General features: G+C 39.8%; 1 protein-coding gene across 13 annotated transcripts in view; it reads left to right on the top strand.

Annotated features, from left to right (window-relative positions):
• Nucleotides 1–21,389, top strand: part of trim37 (tripartite motif containing 37) — a 128,766-nt gene that overhangs the window by 74,373 nt on the left and 33,004 nt on the right. For all 13 annotated transcript variants that reach the window (XR_011348885.1, XM_069911770.1, XM_069911769.1 and 10 more), the window contains 5 exons: nucleotides 3,572–3,751; nucleotides 6,004–6,118; nucleotides 14,818–15,033; nucleotides 15,854–15,993; nucleotides 16,981–17,060. Coding sequence is in view for 12 of the 13 variants with exons in the window: in XM_069911770.1 (XP_069767871.1) it covers nucleotides 3,572–3,751; nucleotides 6,004–6,118; nucleotides 14,818–15,033; nucleotides 15,854–15,993; nucleotides 16,981–17,060 (731 nt within the window). In the remaining variant the exon portion in view is untranslated. The remainder of the gene's footprint in view (nucleotides 1–3,571; nucleotides 3,752–6,003; nucleotides 6,119–14,817; nucleotides 15,034–15,853; nucleotides 15,994–16,980; nucleotides 17,061–21,389) is intronic.

Here is a 21,389-nt window from a genome sequence, read left to right as displayed (position 1 = left end):
GAATAATTAAACACATTAAAATATTGAAATATTAGGACATCCCACAGCGGCACATCAGGGCACTGTCTCCAACACCATCTCCAATCTCATCACCTCTGGTCACCTCCCTCCCACGGCTGCCAATCTCATTGTCTCCCATTCTGCTCTGCTCATTTCCACCTTCTACTCAAAATACACAAACCCAACCATCCAGGGAGACCCATTGTTTCTGCTTGCTCTTGACCCACCAAACTTTTCTCCCCACCTACATCTATGATACCTCAGATGCCCGCCATCTCTTCAGCAGCTTCAAATTCCATGAACTGGATTGCCTCATCTTCATGATGGATGTCCAATCCCTTTATACTTCCATCCCTCATGCAAAAGGTCCATAAGCACTTTGCTTCTTTCTAGACCAGAGACCTGACCAATCATCCTCTGCTGCTTGGGAGAACAGGTCCTCATTTTAAGCAACTTCTCCTTTAACTGGTCTCACTTCCTCCATATCAAAGGAATAGCCATGGATACCTGCATGGGTCCCAGCTCTGCCTGTCTGTTTGTGGGCTATGTGGAGCAATCCATGCTACAAGCCTACACAGGCAAGACCCCTCAACTCTTCCTCCGGTATATTGATGACTGGGGTTGCCTCATGCTCCCTTGATGAGCTTGTCAACTTCATTCACTTCGCAGCCAACTTCCACCCCAATCTCAAGTTCACCTGGTCTATCTCAGACAACCCTCTCCCCTTCTTGGATCTCTCTGTCTCCATCTCAGGCACAAACTTTCCACTGACATATATTACAAACCCATTAACTCCCACAACTACCTTGACTGCATTTCCTCACACCCTGTCCCCTGAAAGGATTCTATCCCCTTCTCTCAATTTCTTTGTCTCTGCCGCATCTGTTCCCAAGATGGGGTTTTCCAGTCCAGATCTTCTGAAATGTCTGCTTCCTTCCACAAGTATGATTTCCCCACCACCACCAACTCAGCCCTCACTTGCATCTCCTCCATTTCTCACTCATTTGTCATGGCCCCCTCTGGCCCCCATTCGTTACAAACATCAGCCTCTGCATCCAACACATTATCCTCCAGAATTTTTGGCTTTTGTAGCAGGATCCTGCTGCCAGACATATCTTCCCCTCTCTGCCTTCTGTAAGGACCACTCCCTCCATGACTTCCTTGTGCACTCATCCCTCCCCACCAAAATCGCTACCCTCCCCCGGGCACCTTCCCCTGTAGCTGCAGAAGGTGCCATATTTGCACCCACACCTCCTCCTTCACCACAGTCCAGGGCCCCAAACAGGCCATTCAAATGAAGCAACACTTTACTTGCAGATCTGCAGGACTGATTTACTGTATCAGGTGCTATCTTTGTGGCCTTCTCTACATTAGAGAGACTGGGCGTAGATTATGAGGTCAATTCACTCAGCACCTTTGTTCCATCTGCAATAGTGCCAGAGACCTCCCAGTGGCCCATCATTTTAGTTCTGTGTAACACTCCCATGTCTGTCCATGTACTATCCCACCAAAACCACTTGCAAATTGGAGGAACAATGCTTGATTTTCTGTCTGGGCACTCTCCAACCAGATGACATTAACAATGACTTTACTGGTTTCTGATAACCTGCTATCCTCTTCCCCTTTTCCCTTCCTCTTTCCAGTTCTCCTCTTCCTTCTCTCCCTATTCACTTAGCCATCCCTCCTCCCCTTGATTGCTGCTATCACCTCCCTTTCTTCTTCATGTATCACCCTGCCTTTGTGACCACTGCCTGTCAACATTTTACCATACCTTGATGAAGGGCTCAAGCCTGAAGCGTTGGTTATGTATTTTTACCTTTGCTATATAAAGGATGCTGATTGACCTCCAGAGTTTCTCCAGCATTGTTTTTACTTCAATCACTGTGTCCACAAATTGTTGGAATGCTTTCACAAATAATGGTTTGGCCATAATTTGAAATCTTTATGAAAATAATGGAAATCTTTAAACTAAATACCAGTAAATAAGGAGAAAGGGGCTTGTTTTGGATTGGTTGTGGAAACAAGGCATGATGGTATACAAGCACAACATGGCATCCTGTGTTTGGTATTAATGGTGGTTTTAATCAGACATGAAATATTCCAGTATTTAAGTTTATTATGCCATGACTAATTGAATTTATAATGTTGGCTTGACGTACTTGAAATTTCACTTCAACAAGTTGCAAGACTGCAAGGAATGACTACAAGTTGAAATGAAATAGTCATCCCTCTAAATGAGGTTAATACTTGGAAGAAACTGAGCAGGTTTTGAGATGGCTGTTAGTTATAAATTGGTTGTTGCCTCCTTCTATTCATGTTTTGTCAGACTGCTGTTGAAGAAACAAAGTCAAAATTTTACATTTCAAAAGTGAAATGTCAGATGCTGATGACCTTCCTTCCAGATCTCCAGCAGTTGCTCCATTTAACATATGTGTGGGGTTTTTTTTGCAGCCTTGATTAAAAGTTATTTGAGATGGGTCTTACACACAGGTTAATGTGAGCCAAGTACAGTAAAACCCCTGGTATCCGGTACCTATGTGGTGCTGGATAAATGTATTTTTCAGTTCCTTGAGATTTACCCTCCCAATGTCAAATTAACGGACTTGCATGAAGAATAAACAGTTTAAAAGATGAAGGATAGCACCGCTGTACTTTAAACAGCTGTTACAAGCAAAGCATGATGAAGGCACTCCACTGGCTGATTATTTGCTCCCATCATAACTTCAGAGAACACTTACAATTTTAAACTTGTGTATTTTTATCTTTTTTATTTATTTTAGTTTCTTAAAATTTATTTTCCTTTTTTTTCCTGTTGCTTTAGGCTACCTGTTATTTGAATTCTGGATTCAAGAGGTTTTACTGTATAAAGGAAACTCGTCCTGGTGTGTTGTAACTCTGGCAGTTCCTCTTCAATGTGTTGAAGATTTTAGTCTTTTAATAGTGCTCCGATTGGTACTTTGTTTGTCGGCCCCTAAACTGAAACGAATGTTTGAGGTCAGGTCAGTGTGAATTAAATAGTTCTAAACCACAATTCTGCAATTGAAGTTCATTTTAAAAGCCGATGGATGGTAAGCATCTTTCACCTTGACTCCTTTTTAAGGATTTAAAAATATATTAACATTGGTGCCTCAAGATTTTGCACCTAAAGCATAATGGTATACCAAGTACAATAGTCCTAATGCTGTAAGGTACCCATTCCACTATAGACAGCAGATAGGCATTATTTAGGACATGGCACCGAGGTAGGGAAAAAATGTTAGAGGAGGAAATATTGTGGAAGTAACAGGTACTGTAGTTTTGAAATTGACCGAGATTTTCTGTAAACTACAGTGCCAAGGAAGTTAGGGATTCTTTATTGTAAACTGGCATAAAAGCTAGAACCCTCGTCAAACAGAATATAATCTGGCAACAGTTGAGAGAAGCAATGAAGAGCTGTAATGTTCCAAAATTTAAAAATGGGTTCATTATCTAAAATTTGAACAAGTTGGAGGTTCATCTTAAATTTTCAATCTTAATAGAATTATTATTGCTGTTTTGCATGGTACCCAAGTTCTCCATGCTTTGTTTCCAGGTACGAGTACCGCGTGGAAATGGTTCATCAAGTCTCCAATGACCCAACCAAAAACATAATTCGAGAATTTGCCTCTGATTTTGAAGTTGGTGAATGTTGGGGTTACAATCGTTTCTTTCGATTGGACCTTCTTGCCAGTGAGGGCTACCTGAATATGCAGAGTGATACCTTGATGCTCAGGTAAGCACAGATTTGTTGTTTTACAAACTGAGCTGGTCTGTGGTAAATCTTTTCTTAATCAAAAGTTTGTGTACAACTCCTGATCAAGGCAAGGTTTATAGAAGCATATTTATTTGATTAATTATTTTTAGAGGGAAACCACATGCAAGTTATCAGTGGCTGTAAAAAAAAATCTGCAAATGTTTTGTCGAGATAATTACAAAATTTTAGATTCTCTCCAATTTTTATTGCTGTTGCTTCATTCCACCTGATGATGGCAGCATATGAATATAGTTGAAGTTAATTTTTTATACTTGTGAGGTCTGAATTAAGTCAAAAGTTGAATCCTTTGTGGACAGATTCTGAACAGAAGTTTAACCCACATGGCAAAATATGGACTGTAAACTTATAGTTAGTAATGAGTGTCTAGGTCAGCCATTCTCAAAGGGAGCCCTTCTGTCCCCTAAAGGCCTCAGCACGTTTAAGTAAAAGCCTTTTTTTCTTTTCACCTCGAGTAACTTAAATAGTTTCATTTTTGGGTGGTCAGTAGGAGAGAAGTATGGAAGGAACCAAAACTTGACTGCTTCACAGAGAAGTGGGCCCATATTCTTTAAGCAGAATCCTGGAAGGGGGGTGGGGGCATAACTAAAAAAGGTTGAAAATGGCTGGTCTAGGTTATGGCAACAACTTTTTGTTTCTACTTGCACTTGAAAAAGTCACTTGACCTCATCTTAAGGTTTCCAGAAGTGCCCCATGTTGGAAATACAGTTTTACTGAATACTCCACGAAAGCTAGTGGTTTAAAATTGAAAGATGAAATTGCTGTTCAAATCTCCTGGCAAATTCCCTTTTGTTCTGATTTCCGTGGAATAACCAGGTGGGGTGATTCACATAATTCCAAGATCCTCCATCCCTTGATTTCAGGTGTTTTTATTTTTGCTGTTTCCAACTCCTCTTTCCCACCCCCACCACCACTTCCAACACCAGAGTGGCTTTTGTTGTTGCCATGTTGGTAAGAAAATGGAGTAGTGTTAATGAAATATTTAATGTAAAATCAGAAGGCATAAAGATGAGGCAGCTGTAGGTGCAAGTTTGTATTCATCTTTTGAACTAAGTTCATGGAAGTAGGTTCTAAGTTTTTCAGAAGTTTCTGTGTTCATGATTTTATTGGAATTTTTAGACAACGAATGCAAAGTTACTGCACCCCCACATTCCCTAATGATCCCATTCTTTCTGTATTAGAGGATGATTTGCGTGCTGCCTTCAGGAGAGTGAATCTGAGGGAAGAATCCAGACTGGACGGAGTACCTGTCCGAGTATTTAAAAAAATCTATGCTGACCAACTTACCAGTGTATTCATAGATATCTTCAATATCTCACTCCAGCAGGACATGGTACCCACCTGTTTCAGACAATCATTCATCAATCACATCGATGCCCAAGAAGAGTGTAGTAACCTGCCTAAATGACTACTGACCAGTAGGTTCATGCACAGCTGCTCCCCCTCCACCATTAGACTCCTCAACAACAAACTCAATCAGGGACTCATTTAAGGACTCTTAAATCTCCACTTTGGTGATTATTTTTTACATTTGTTTACAATGGTTGTGTTTTCATGTTTTCACCTTGGCGCTTTGTACATTTTTTTCGTGTTACCAATAAGTGGTAATTCTGCCTCAACTGCAGAAAAAAGCTCAGGGTTGTGTATGATGTCATTTATCTACACTCTGACAATAACTCTGAACTCTCAAAGGCTACAATTTGGAACACATTGTGCTACTTTTTATGTGTCCTATCATCCAATGTCACTGGAGAAAAATAGTGGATTATTGATATTCCATGGTCCATAATTTATAGTCTGAATCATCCATGCCTCTGACAGCAATGCATTGAAGATACCAGACGTGGTTTTGGAAGATCCCCCTGTGATTTTCAAATCTACCTGAGGCCCATGCTTTCTGTGGGTCACTGCCACTGAGGTGGATCTTTATTGAGTCTGCAGTGGCAGAACTTTTGCAGGCAGCTTACTGGGGCAAGTTCAAGGATGATGCTGGTTTACTTCCTTTTAAGGCAAGTATTTAAACTGCTTCTTGTGGGAGAATAATTGCCATACAATACTGTTGCTTCACTTCAACTAAATGTTAATTTTGTTTTTCCTTGGAAATATTGTAATCACTTCAGCAGATTCCTCTGGATTCAATTTTGGTAAATATTGGGTTGATTAATTCATTTTGGAAATTCTGCCTATTTTACTTCCTTCTCTGAATTGTGTAGGTACCAGGTGCGAGCACCTACATTTTTCCAGAAATGCCGTGACCAGAATTGGTACATCAGCCAACTTGAGGTGGCTCAAACAGGTTATATTCAGCAGGTCAACAATCTCAAAGAGGTCAGTTCATGTCATCCATCTTCATACTTCAATCAAAGGGGATCTTCAACAACAGAGTGACATTTTGTATTTGTGTTTATCTTTCACATTATACCCAGCACAGTGAAAAGGGTTCGCAGGCCAACTCTAATGTTCATACTGTGCTACAAAGTAGCATGGTAAGAGCACAGATACAGAGCATGAGAAAGATCAAAGTGAGGGCAGCAGGAGAGCACTGTTTGGGATTCATTTAGGAGCCTGATGGTTGCATGGAAAATGTTTTTAAGCCTGTTATTGTTTGATTTCAGTCTTGAGCCTTTTCCCTGATAAGAGGGAGAAGAGGCTGACTGACTGAAGTCTGATCTGGTACTGAAACCACAATCGAAGCAAAACCGCACTCCATAGTACAAATGAAAATGCAGTAAATCCTCATTATCCAGCACTTATGGGGACCGCGGGATATTCGAATTTACCGGTTTATTGAGACTTGCTCTTCCAATGCCTAACTAACACACCTGCATTAAGAATGCACTGTTTAAAAGACACAGCAAAATGTAAAGTAATTTGAAAAGAAACAGTACTGTAGTCTTCAGTTATGTAAAGTTCACTTTAATCAGCTAATTGCAATAACAAGAAAAATTCGAATTTCAGTCACTGGCATTGTAACAGTGTTGCACTAACCGTGCCGCTGTCATAATTACCCCCCCTCATCTTGGCGTTGAAAACTTGACTCACCTCCACGTAAGGGTCCCGGATCAGGCGTCCTTGGGCAAGTGTCCCAGTCAGGCCCTTGGTGCACCTTTAAATTCAAACCCCGTTCACGAGCGCTGTAACAGCATTGCACTAGCTGGTACGCTTTGGGAGAGTTGCCCCAGCAGTCAGTGGCATTTGCCGGCTCTTTATCTTGGGGACTGCCATATTCAAATACAACTTTATTAAAACTATTCAAATAGCAACTGTGGGCAGGGCTCAACCGGGATGCTCACTGGCTGAATATTTGCTCCCATGAGGTTGTGTGGCTTCAAAGAACATTTACAATTCTAAACTTTTATTTAAATCTTTATTTATTTTAAAATGCAGTTATTTATTTCCTTGTTTGTTTTTTGGGGCTTGCCAGATAATGGGGGCTTTACTGTATATTAGTCAAATCAAGTACAGAAGGTAAATGAAGATGGATGTGGGGAAGGGGAAGGTTGAATTATTATGGCAGTAAAGATTTTTTTTAAAATCAAAATAAAATTAATTTAAAATTTATCAAACTAGAAACTTGGATTATGTAGACAATAGGACTTCAGGGTGTCTAGGTAAAAGAAAGATGGGGAGCCAATATGGGAAACTTAAACTGAAGTAAAATGCTCCAGATGGTGGAATTTAAAATAAAGAAAATGCTGCAAATGTTCATTGCCTGGTGAGGAAATTGCAGGAGAAGTTTGTGGAATGGGGGAAAGGTTTTTTTCCAACAAGTGGCATGGCCGAGGATTGGCATGGAATGTTTGGAGCTGGAATATGTACAAAACTTGCTAATATCAACTGAAAAGGCTGGAAGGACTCAGCAGATTGGATAGTGACTGTGGAAAGAATCTGTTAATGGTTCAGGGTCCCTTGTCAGAGCTTTCCTTCTAATAGTTGATCCCATGTAAAAGTCAACCCCCCCCCCCCCCCACCTTTATTTTCGGCCCGACTGTCTACCCATCTGAGCTTCCGACCCGTCCTGATGCCCCAACTTTAGATCCTCACCCTGGCCACCCACCTGCTCGAGCAAACAAAGCTCCGAGTGTGAACTTACCACCCTGTCCTAGCTATCTGAGCTCCCAGCACCTTGAATGATACAGCTACTTACTGCAGTCCAAAGTATGACCCATGTAAAAGTCAAATCCACCCCCAAAAAAATTTTGACCTGAAAAAAAAACTCTACGGTTTTGCACATGCTAAAGCAGGTTGTCCTGCTTTTTTTTTAAAAGTAATCAGCCTTTTTTAAAAAAAAAGTGATGCAAGGTGGACTTTTTTAGATTTTGAAACGACAAGGACAATGTTCAGGGCATTGCAAGGGAAGGAGACTTGGCAATGAGCAGCAAAATGTAGCTTAGGTTAAGTTCAGTGCAAGGATAGTTGTACATAGTTCTACACTTCACAAGCTCTTTCTGCTGTGTGCTCTTGATTTTTTTTGGTCCTCTTCCCTCTAACCTTGTTGCAAAAAATAGCTTCCAATATGAAATAACCAGGGCAGCAAAGACGTGAGTCTTGATATTGCGACTTTGTTCATGTGATACTGGCATGCATAATAGGCTCGTCTGCAATTTCCTGCTTGATTAATGCCTTTGGTCATCTGGAATTGTTACAAAACCAAGAGACATAACCAATTATTAGACGATTTTCTGCATTTGGACATTAGTTTCCAAGAGTGCAGCCTTCCAGTAATAATTAGTGAACCCAGCTGGACTTCTGTGTGTTTGAGAGATTGATCCATCTAATGCTAGGAGGTAGAGCTGAAATTCTTGCTCACTCCTGCCCTCTTGTGCTTCCCTACCTCATTTTTCTGTTTGAGAATTGAACAAAAATGCATGTAAGCATACAATTAAAGTGCGTGGGTGGTAAGCACTAATATATTTTTAAAAATGCTGGTTTCTTCTAATTCCTTTTAATGCACATGGTGGAGTTGTAATCTGAGAGGACATGAAGTCATAGAGCCATTCAGTACTGAAACGGAACTTACTCCAAGTTGTCCATTCCAACCAAGTTGATATTCTGGGCTAGATCTATTCGCCTACTTCCTGTTCATATCTAACCAAATGTCTTTTTGAAATAAAACACAAAAGTCCGCAGGACACTGTGGTTGAAGTAAAAATAATGCTGGAGAAACTCAGTTGGTCAAACAGTGGACTTTATAGAGCAAGATAGAGATACAAAACCAACATTTTGGATTTGAGCCCTTCAGGGTATGACAAAATGTAGACAGGCTTCTGAACAAAATAGGGGGCGGGGGAGCATTGTCCAACAGGCAAGAGGGAGGGCACACCAGCAAGCATGGGAAGAGGAAATGGCTCTGAATGGAGAGGGAAGGGGGTAGAGAGCTGAATAAATGTCTTTTTGAATATTCTACCTGTTTTTATAGCTTCCTGTGACAGATTGTTCCAGATTCAGAGTACCGTATAAGTGGAAGAATTGCCCCTTGGGTCTCCAAATCTCGATCATCTTAAACCTATGTCCTCCAGTTTGAGAAAGTTTGCCCTGGGGAGAAAGGACTGAGCATTCATTTTAGTGTGATTTTATATACCTCTGACTCCAAAGAATAAAGACCCAGCATTTCTGTATCACAAACCCTAGTAACCTCCTGGTGAACCTCTTCTGCACCCTTTCCAATTTGTTGATGTCCTCCCTGTAGCTGGGTGATGAGAACTGTGTACAGTACTCCAAGTGTGATCTCACCAATGGCTTGTGCAAGAATCATAGAACCATAGAACATTACAGGTCCTTCATCTAGTCTGTGCCAAGCTATTATTCTGCCTAGTCCCCCTGGCCTGCACCCAGTCCATATCCCTCCATGCCCCTCCCATTCATGGACCTGTCCAAATTTTTCTTAAATGTTAAAATTGAGCCCACATTCACCAATTCTGCTGGTAGCTCATTGCACGCTCCTACCATTCTCTGAAGTTCCACTTAAACTTTCCCCTTTCACCCTTGACTCATGTCCTCTGGTTTGTATCTCACCTAACCTCAGTGGAAAAAGCCTACTGGCATTTGTTTCATCTATACCCCTTATAAATTTGTATACCTCTATCATATCTCCCTTTGTTCTTCTATGTTTCACGGATTAAAGTCCTAACCTGGTTAACCTTTCCCAATAACTCAGATCCTGAAGTCATGACAATATCCTAGAAAATCTCTGGACTCTTTCTATCTTATTGATCTCTTACCCGTGGTTAGGTGACCAAAACTGCACACAGTACTTCAAATTTGGCCTCCCCATTGTCCTGTACAACTTTGCCATAATATCCCAACTCCTCTTCTCAATAATTTGATTTATGAAGGCCAAAAGCTTTCTTTTTAACCCTCTACCTGTGGTGCCACTTTCAGTGAATTATTTATCTGTATTCCCCAATCCCTCTGTCCTCCTGCTCTCATCAGTGCCCTGTCATGATCTAATTTTTTTGTACTGAATACCCTGCCTAATGAAGGCAAGCATACCAAACATTGCCTTCTCCATTCTGCCCACATGAGCTGCCAATTTAAGGAATTATACAATTTATCTTCTCCCACTCTTGCGAGGGTTTTACCAGTTACAATATAACTCCAATTATCCAAAATCGGATTCTCCAAAATGCTCATTTATCCTAATTTTTTTGGAGCCAAACCTCAGGCTCCCAGTACTAATGGGGCCTCGGTGGTAGCCAGCATTTTTTTTGGTGAGAATTAAACATTATTTTAAAGTTTAAAAAGCCTTCCCTTGTTTGTGGTTGTTCAAACATTGATACAAGTGATTTGGGTTGCTACTGGGCTGTTTTTTTAAAAATGACCAGTTCTCCGAGAATAAAACGTTTATCCGACATAGGCCTGGTCCCAACTATTTTGGATAATCTGAGTTGTACTGACCCATGCAGGTCCTATCCTGTCCTGATTTGATTTGTTAAAGTGCGACACCTAACGCACATCAGAGTTGAAAATCCATTTTCCTTTTTTTTTTAAACTTTATTTAAGATTTTATAACATGAATAACAAAAAGGATTACATTTAAAAAAAATCAAGAATAAAATAATAAAATTATAATACAGTATCAGTAATCTAAATAAACTATACCCTCCCCAATAATTATTACACATTAATAACCCAACTCAAATTAGTCCAACCCCCCCTTTCCCCCCAAAATAAAAAGTGAAGAATAAATAAAGTTAATAATATATGTGAGAAAAAAAACCCACTTACAAAAAAAAACAAAAACATAACCGATTAAAATACTAACAAAAATAAAAGTAATTAATACTAAGATATCAGACTTAAAAAAACATATTTAAATCAAACTTAAATGCATATATTTAACAGAGTTAAGATGAAACATATATTTGACTCAAACTTAATATAAAAAATTAGTAAAGTTAGTAACATTGTCTATCAAAAATTCTTAAACAATAATCAATTCTTTAAAAAAAATTGTAGCATGAGAAAAAAAAGATGAAAAAAAAACTTTCTCTATAGAGATAAACCTTCACCAAATATCAACTAACTTCACATCTATCATCATATTAGTCACATAAACCACCATCTTAAAACAAAATTCAAACCTCATTAAGCATTGTATAATTCAATTTTAGTACTCTTCCACCATTTTTCCCTTTTACTCTTGAATAATTATCCAATAAAAGCTCCAATACCACATTTAAATATCCCCAATCATTACATTAAAATTCAGATATCCAAATAATAAAAACACATCTACAACGAAATCTATATCTTCAACAAATGGAGCATAAACCACAAACAAAATTCAAGCCTCATTAAGAATTGTACAATTCAGTTTATAACTTTCACCATTATTCCCTTCGTTCTATAACTAAAATAGCAAAATAATATACACCAGAATTACCACTCCTTTCACCTTAAAGTTAAAGAAAAAATATTTTAAAAAACTTATCCATCCCATTCACATTTAAATTTCAAATATTCCTTATCTACTGAATAAACTTTACAAAAAAACCACATCAATTTTTAGTTTTTTAAACAATCAAATACTTTCTTATGCTTTTTTTTTTATAAACACAAAAAAAACCTTCACTCTTTAATCTAATAATACAAAAAAAGGGGAAAAAAACGGGTAGGAGGTTAAAAATACCCCCTCCCGTCTAAACCGCGCAATGCGGTAACTCCCAAAAAAAAATGGGTGTGAGATAACTCACATGTAGCAGATGACTTTCAGGAAATAGTGCCTATCCAGTTCTCTCCCCCAACTCTCACTTCATCTTAAACCAACACCATCATTATTTAATATTCCTTTTTTTTAACAAAAACATTAGAAAAAAAAAACAACTCTTCTTTTAATCAGCTCCAACTGCCGAGTCACCATTACAACCATTCCTTCTTGGAGCACGGCTCTTTTCTTCCATCTCTTGTCTCCTTAGAGATCGCGGCGGACTACGTCTCTGTTGAAACTGAGTAATTGGCAGCTCTTGAGCAAATGCTATAGCATTTTCCATTCCTTGGTGTCCTTTCTCTACCTTTGTGAATTTGGATGTCCTTCCTCTCTAGACCAGTAAATTTACTGACCAAGTTGGCAACATTGTTCTCCAAATTGTTAATATAGATAACAAAATACATGATGTTAGTCCTTGAGTTTCTGCTGTAGCTCTACAACTGGTTGCAAAGAAATAAGAAGCTAATATGTAGATGTTGGAGGAGGCCATTTGACTTGTTTGCTTTTCATTGCCTTGGCTGATATCTGCCACTTTCCTGCACTAATCCCATGTCCCTGGATTCAGAAATAAACTTCCAAATATTATTTCTTTATATTTCCCTCTCTGCTCAATAAAGACCTCACCTGCATTGAATAACCGAGATTAGAATGTATCAATGCTATTCTATTGTTTCTACTTTGATACTCATGTTATATAAAGTTGGCTTTTTTTTTACTTTAGTCTTCAATCACTAAACTACTTTTTTATTTTTGTTTTTGAAGTGCACCAAATGGTTTTAATATAGGGTTTTGTATTTTTCTCACAATCTCTATCTTGAACCGTCACCCATACGTTATAAGACAAAGTATGGATGAATTTTCCAAATTGGAGTGATCACAAGACATAAGAACCAGAGGTAGGCCCATTGACCCATCGAGTCTGCTCCTCCATTCTAATCCGTCCACCCACTCAGCCCCAATCCCTGCTTTATCCCCCGTAACCCTTGATGCCCTGACTAATCAGATGCCTGTCAATCTCTTGCCTTATTCCATTGATGCTGAATGTGAAATGAGCATTGTTGAAGCTGCCCCTCTCTCTGTGCATTTGTTCTTCATCTAGGAAAGGGAGTAGCATTGAGCTAGGGAAGGCTATGTGATTTTCATGGAGATGGATAATAACCAGTCATCTGAGTCATGAATATTTGTGAGGCTGGAGTTTATTTTTTGCGCAAATTGGGCAGTTTTTGAACCTTCATTCTAAGATATGAGTATTGCAGGTCAGGGCAGCATTTCAGAAGGAGCTGGTGAGCTACTTTGCATTCTTCTGATGAAGGTACTCCTGCATTGATGTGGATGTTTTGGGATTTAAACCCAGTGGCAATAAAAGAGTGGCAATACGTTACCAAGTCTGGGCAATGGGTGACTTGAAGCTCAACCTGTGGTATTTCTCTGTCTGTTGCACTTAGCCTTGGAGGGAGAAATTGCTGGTTTGAGATGTGCTATTGGAACAGCCTAGCCTTCAGTGCATTTTGGACATGATGCTTGCCATATAGCCACTATTAACTCGTGACGGGGGGAGGGGGGGGGGAGAGAGAGAATTTCAGTGGTCATTGGAATTGAGTCATCACGTTTGTCCTGATTTTGACCAAGCTGTTTTAGTTGTTGGAGCTACACTTGTACAGGCAAATAGGAATTATTCTATTGCAATCGTAATTTTTGTATTTTAGATAGTGAAAAAGATTTGGGGTGTCAGGAGGCGAGTCATGCTGCAGGATACCAAGCCTCCGACTTCCTATTCCTCTGCCAGGTTTATGTCGTTGCTTCAGTTGGTCAGAGGTGATGCTCAGGATATTGATGGTGAGGTACTCTTGAGTGGTGATCCCTATATTTGATTGACAAGTGTAAGTATAGTAAAATACCTGTAGGAATTGGTAGATGCCAGAGAAGTGAATTTTATGGTTGCTTAATATTGTGTGTTTGGTGATTGGCGAACTAATGGCGAGGTGTGCCAATTTTAAACTTCTGTCTTTATTACCTATTTATTATCCAGAAATTTTTTGGTCAGGTGCTTGAGTCTGGTGGTTGCTTGAATTCTGGATGACAGGGGTTTTATTGAATGTCATTATTACCTGGCAGTTGCTTGGATGACATGTTGCTGCCACTTGTGAGAGTCCTCGGTGATCTTGCTGCATCAGGCAGTTTCTCAATCCTGATCCATGTTCGGGCAACTGACAACCTAAATAATTGTAGAGAGTACAACTGCCATAATAGAAACAAATACTGTGATTGCTTGTTTAAATTTACAGTAACAAGTCAATGAACATATTCATCGCTGTTTGGTTAATTACATTTGTACCTGGATGAAGGGGAATATAGTGTTACTATGTGCAGATTTGTTGGTCCAAGAATACTGAACTCTGTAATATGTTGGCAGTTTGAGTATTTTTCACTTGACAACTTTGAATGTTCTTTCCATCAATTTTTTTAGTCTTGACATCAATTTTCCAGGTTGGATCATATTTCCAATTGATACTGGATGACACTGGTCTCAACCCTCTCTTGTAAATAGGATGTGCGGCCTTATTTGGGCTCAACCCTCTCTTGTAAATAGGATGTGCGGCCTTATTTGGGCTCAGCCCTCTCTTGTAAATAGGATGTGCGGCCTTATTTGGTGTCAACGCTCTCTTGTAAATAGGATGTGCGGCCTTATTTGATTTAAAAAGTCCTTGGGAAAGATTGAATGCAAAAGCTTGTTAATGGAATGTGCATTTTGTTGAGAAAGGAATGTGCCTAATAATTGAGTGTATTAAATCTCTTCCCTGAACCCCATCTTCTGCAGAGGTTGGCCATTGAACTTGCACGTAACAGGGCCACACAAAGCTTGTCACCTCCCAATACATGCTTGAGCCCACAAAACAATGACTGCTCGGATACCAGAGCAAAAAAGCTTGCTTGTCGTGAAGATCTGCCAGCAGAGGGTGCATGTTCAGTTTTAGCAGTCAGCCAAGTTAAAGAGGAGGATGAAGAGGACAAGACTCCACAGGATGACTCGAATGTAGGTGATTAGTTACAGCTACAAACTTTGAAAATAATTTGAGTGCCAAATCTTCCAAGCTAATATCATGATACATGATTAAGTCTTGAGAGAATAATTTTGAGTTTCTCAAAATTAGAAAGATCAAATATTGTAAGCAGTTTTAGAGAAAAAAAACAACGGAAAAACCTATCCAGTTCAGGCAAAACTCCATACTTCAAGGAATTGATACTTGACCCGTAATTTTCTGCAATCAATTTGAGCAACAAATGAGCCATTTCTTTTGTATTGAAATAATTATGTGGTTGGGGAAGGTGGATCTCATAATTGCAACAAGAGTTAATCTGTTCCTTTATGTACAAGAATGAAATTCTGTGTATAAAGGGTACTTTCCCATAGAATGTAAGTGAACTAATGCAGTGATTCACTTCTGCTCATTTTTTGCTTTCCGAATTTTTCCTGACTTTTATATAAAGAAGTAAAATGTAAGATCAGTGGCCCAAAAATGCACGAAATCTAATTTTCCCTCCAAAACAAAGATCTGTTAGAGGTCTGTGATGGGGCTGGAGTTTTCCATTACCCCTTTCTTCCCCCCCCCCCCCAAAAAAAAACTAGTCAGTGGGTTTGTTATGGGTGGTCCATGGTAAATACTGTAATATTTGGGTTAAAAAAGGGTTGAAAATCTCTGCTTTAAACCATTGTGTGATATTTGAATATACATTGCTTGAAAAGCTTCAGGGAATTTGCATAGTCTGCACAATAAATGAAGAATTAAGAAGCCTGAGATCATTGAAAAGAAGGAGTAAATGATTTAATAAGTGAGACATTTCTATTTCTTCAGCATGATCTTTCTGATGGCGATTTGGACATCGAATTCATCACAGTGGATGATGAATTGAACCAACTTGATGGCAGCAGCTCCTCTGCTAGCTCCTCAGCAACAAGTAACACAGAAGAAAATGACATTGATGAGGAAACTATGTAAGTATCATTATGCTATCCCCATTATTGTTTGACTATCCTTTTACTATTGTGTGATGGAACACTAAAGGAACATTTGTGTGCTTTCATGCAAAGGTAGAACATTGGTGTTTAATTCGGATTATAGACCTGTACAGTAGGAGGGTTTTCTTTCCATGTAATGCATAATTTGCAATATTTGGGTGTTTAATGAACCTAATTAATGTTAGATTCTTTTGACCTGTTGTATACCTGATGCCAGAATTGGCCTATGGAACTAATTGGGACATGCTACTACTTGTGGCAAAAAAATGGAATTTAGTTAAGGATGTGTGAAAAGGGCTGGAGTCTTTCTCCATGGGAAACTTCTTTCCAAGTTATGGGTCCTGATACTTGTGGGAAAACTTCAGGTTGAGAATTGAATTGCTTTCAAGAAAAAAATGGTTAAACATGGCTTTAATTTACTTGTGTTTTCTTATGGGTGGTTCAAAAAAAAATTAGGCTTCTCGTTTCTGCTTTAATGACCTCTAATTATGATGGAGAGATCGGTTAATTGCTGCATGTCAAATGTTAATGAACGTTTGACTTGTAATAATTAACCGGTCAGGGATTCAAGAAGTTTTTTTAATTTACAAGATCTTAATTAATAATTAGCAGTTCCTGATCTTGGACACTCAGAAGCTAATCCTGACAAAACTGAGATGGGAGAGATGCCACAAGCTGTCTTTCTCTTCACATTAGTGATAAAATTCTTAGTAGAAAGAGCTGCTCAGACAACCACTAAATTCTTGGAAGGAACATTCCACTTGTGAGAACTTTCACAAAGTTGATATCAAAGCATCCAAACAGTGGAGTGTTGGCTGCTCACTTGTATAACTTTAGATGAGATACAGATTGTGCTCCAAGTCTTTGATACTTGCATTGATGACTTAACCTTGGTCTTTTTTTTAAAAAGTCTGGCTTTTCCATGAAATTCAAGCTAAAACCTTTCAACCTGCTACTTCTCAGGTCTGGAGAGAATGATGTTGAATACAGTAACAACATGGATTTAGAGGAAGGAGAGTTGGCTGATTCTGCAGGAGCATCAGGTAATTTGAAAGTTTGTTTGGAACCTTGGGGATAATGGTGTTAGAATTATTGCCTGATGATTGATCATTACATGGTTCAGATCTAATCCTATTGATAAATAAACTGTAGCATCTGTTAACCCTTGTCAATATTGAATCGCCTTGGGTTAGGTTTAAGGTTCACTGTACAAAGGAACAGGAATAGCTCCACTGTTGATTCACCATGTGTTGGCTGTTGGGGTTGGCTTTATAACCTTGCACTAACTTTGCTGAACACAAAAATTGATTCTTTCACCTCTGGCACCTAACTATTTTGGGGAAGAGTTCTAGATTTCTATCATGGAAATTGTGGTCCCTAGCATCACTCTGACACTAGAGGGAATAATTCCTGTTTCTCTACTCAAGTGATTCAGAACCTTTTTTCACTCACAAAGTATTTCTTTATTTACCCGAGACCACCAGTTAGGAGAGAAGGGCTGGCAAGCATGAGCCCTTCTCAGACCTCTGGGATTTTTGTTTAGTCATGTCAGAAAAAATTTTAAAAGAATTTTCATTTGGTAGATAGTTTGCAGTCATTGCTGCGTGGAACTTGGCCAGGGCCCACAACAACATGTGGGGGTCCAGCTACTCGCCTGACAGAGACCCTCCGATGCCGCAGGTTGTGAAACGCTGGTCATTTTCAGTCATAAAACCTCAGTCGTACCTCTTCTAATCTTAAAGTGAAAACCCAGTCTCTGTAACCTGTTCTTGCCATATAATCTTTCGTTTCAGTATTCATTTTGCACTTAGTCATAGTTGAACAGCATAGAAACTGACCATTTAGCTCAACTCGTGTACACCAACCAAGTTACCTCTCTGAGTTATTCCCACTTCAATTTCCCTGTCCATGTAACTGTCTTTTAAATGTCTTAAGGTCTACCACTTCCTCTGAGAGTTCCTTTCATTTACCCACCACTGTCTGTGTTGGGAGGAGGGGGTGGGAGTTACCCCTGTTTACGAGCCCAGAGGACTCCAAAACCCAGCAGCAATAGATATTTACCAAAACAAATGGTTACGTAAACAAAAGTTGCTTTTAATTATCTTAAAACATGAAAACTTAACTAACCTAACTTAACCACCTTTTAATTCTAAGCGCACGTGTATGTAAGTTCAGAAAAGTTCTTTGATTCACAGTCCAATCTCACTTCTCATTCCTCCAAGTTGACTGGTTGCAGGCAATTCTTAGACTGTGCACAGAATTTAACATTTATGAAGTTCACCAGTCTTTGGTGCTAGAAAGGTAAATGGTTACCGCTCAGGAAGGTTCTTGTCGGTTTTCAGAGAGAGATTTGTTGTTTGGTGAACACCCACAACTGATTCCTTGTAACCAGCCACTTCAGTGTCTTGCCAAAGAAACTTACCCCATCAGGGTTTTCCAGGTGATAACCTCTTTCTTTCAGGTCACCACAGAGTTCCTTTTTGTTTCCCTTATTCCAAGTGAAACATTAGGCAGCCAGTCCTCTCCTCTTGCATGAACCACAAGGGGTTTGACCAGGCTGAACTAAGCAGTCACAACCCATCTTCCAAATGGGGTTTTCCACAAGCTTTCCAGCTCGTCCTGTTCCAGTCCCAGCTGCTGCTGCTGACTGTAACACTGCAGAATTGAATTCTCTCTCCCTCTCTCTCTGAGAAGAATCTGTTTTACCCTCTCTGCTTGCAAAACCACATGACCCTCTTAGAACAGCAAGTTCCACTCCAGACAGTCTGCGGCTCCGATGAGTTTTTTCTTTTTGTAAACAACAATTCATTAGTGAAGTCTCTTGGGCACTCTCCAAAGCTTTTGCAAAGGCTCTTGCATGAGCAGAGCTCTTGAATTTTAAATAAGATCTGTTTTAAAGTGTTTGTATGTGACCTACACTAAAAAAAAACACTGCCCCATTTATCTCCCAAAAACATTTCTATAAACTGTCACACTCCTTTTGTATTTTTTCCCTCTCACCATTAAACATATGCTCTTTAGTTTTAGTCTCCCCTACCCTGTGGGGGAAAAAAAGGATTATGACTATTCATCTGCATTTGGATTCCTGGAAGTAAGAAATTTACTTGTGTCTTACATTTGCAAATACTTTCTCACCATTAATGATTCTGTTGATCAGTCAACCAAACTTCATCAGTGAATTCTTCTCACCAGATATTATAATCCTTTTGAAAACTGGAACACAAAACCATCAGCAATACCTGGAAATAGATAATAGCCAAAAGACAATAGGAGTTGGAGTAGGCCCTTCGGCCCGTCGAGCCAGCACCGCCATTTTACAGATCATGGCTGATCACTACTATCAGTACCCCTTTCCAGCCTTATCCCCATAACCCTTAACTCCTTTGCCCACTAGAGTCTTATCTAACTCTCTTTTGAACATAATCAGCGAATCTGCCTCTACCACCCTCTGTGGCAGAGCATTCCACAGATTCACACTTATCTGGGTAAAAAAATGTTTTCTCATCTCCATCCTAAAGGGCCTACCCTGTATTCTTAAACTATGCCCTCTAGTCCTCGTCTCCCCCATCATTGGGAACAAGTAATCCGACTTCACCCTGTCTATCCCCCTGATGATTTTGTATACCTCAATCATGTCCCCCCTCATCCTTCTAAACTCCATCGGATACGAGTCCAGTTTTTCTAGTCTTTCAGAATATGTCAACCCCACCATCCCTGGAACTAACCTTGTAAATCTGCGCTGCGCACCCTCTATAGCTAATATGTCCTTCCTCAAAATTGGAGACCAGAACTGGACGCAATACTCCAGGTGGGGTCTCACCAGGGCCCTGTACAACTGCAGAAGGGCGTCTCTGTTCCTGTACTCCAATCCCCTCTTTATGAAAGCCAACATGCTATTAGCCTTCTTCACAGCTTTCTGAACCTACATGCTAGTCTTCAGTGACTGGTGAACAAGTACTCCCAGATCCATTTGCTCCTCCCCACTCCCTAGCTTGTCTCCATTTAAATAATACTCAGCTTTCCTATTATTGCCCCCAAAATGGATAATCTCACATTTGCTTACATTGAATGTCATCTTCCATTCAGCAGCCCACACCCCCAACCTGTCCAAGTCCCTCTGCATTTTCCTGACATCCTCCTCACACCGCCACCCAGTTTCGTGTCATCTGCAAATTTGCTCAAGTTATTAATAATCCCCTCATCCAAATCATTTACATAAATTACAAACAACTGAGGACCCAATACCGATCCCTGTGGCACTCCACTCGTCACATCCTGCCATCCTGAAAAAGACACGCTTACCCCAACCCTTTGTTTCCTATTTCTTAACCAATTTCCTATCCATGTCAGCACCTTACCTCCAATACCATGCTCCCTGATCTTGCCCACTAGTCTCCCGTGCGGTACCTTATCAAAGGCCTTCTGGAAGTCCAAATACACCACATCCACAGGCTCTCCCAAGTCCACCCTCTTTGTCACATCCTCGAAAAATTCCAGAAGGTTAGTCAAGCATGACTTACCCTTAAGGAATCCATGCTGACTAGCCCTTATACTATTATTTCTGCCTAAGTGTTCTGCTATTACTCCTTTTATGATAGACTCCAATATCTTCCCCACCACCGACGTCAGGCTGACCGGTCTATAATTTCCCGTTTTCTCCCTCCCTCCCTTCTTAAAAATCGGCACCACATCAGCCACTCTCCAATCCTCAGTGACCTCCCCCGAATCTATGGAACTTTGGAAAATGTCGACCAGTGCTTCCACAATTTCCATAGCAACTTCTTTAAGCACCCTGGGATGCAGCCCATCAGGCCCTGGGAATTTATCAGCCCTCAGTCCCAACAATTTACTGGATCCGGATATCCATTAGATCCCCTACTTCCCCAGGAAAGTTCCCCAAGTCTCTTGACACTGCATGACCATTACCCCCTAACTGACCATAACCTATATCCTCCTTGGTGAAGACAGTTGCAAAGTATTTGTTAAATTCCTCAGCCATCTTCTTGTTTCCGGTAATAATTTCACCCTTTTCCATTCTTAATGGACCAATTTTGGACCGAACCAATTTCTTCCTCTTCACATATTTAAAAAAGCTTTTGCTATCCTCCATTATATTATTTGCTCATTTCTTCTCGTACTTCATTTTCCCCTCTCTTATGACTTTCTTAGTTACCCTCTGATGCTCTTTGAAGGTTTCCCAATCCTCTAACTTCCCACTCCGCTTCGCTATCCTATACTTACTCCCTTTGGATAGGTAGAAATTGTCTTGCTGTTTCCCATTAAATTCTGTGGGGAAAACAATAACTGGTTTTTCAAAAGTACCACACCTTTATCTATCTTTTAATCAGTGAGATTTGAATCTAAATGGAGAA

Source organism: Narcine bancroftii, chromosome 14 (genome assembly GCF_036971445.1).
Source record: "Narcine bancroftii isolate sNarBan1 chromosome 14, sNarBan1.hap1, whole genome shotgun sequence".
In the NCBI taxonomy this organism is placed as follows: domain Eukaryota; kingdom Metazoa; phylum Chordata; class Chondrichthyes; order Torpediniformes; family Narcinidae; genus Narcine; species Narcine bancroftii.
Note: the sequence above shows the minus strand (reverse complement) of the source record. Positions and strands in the feature narration are given on the sequence as shown.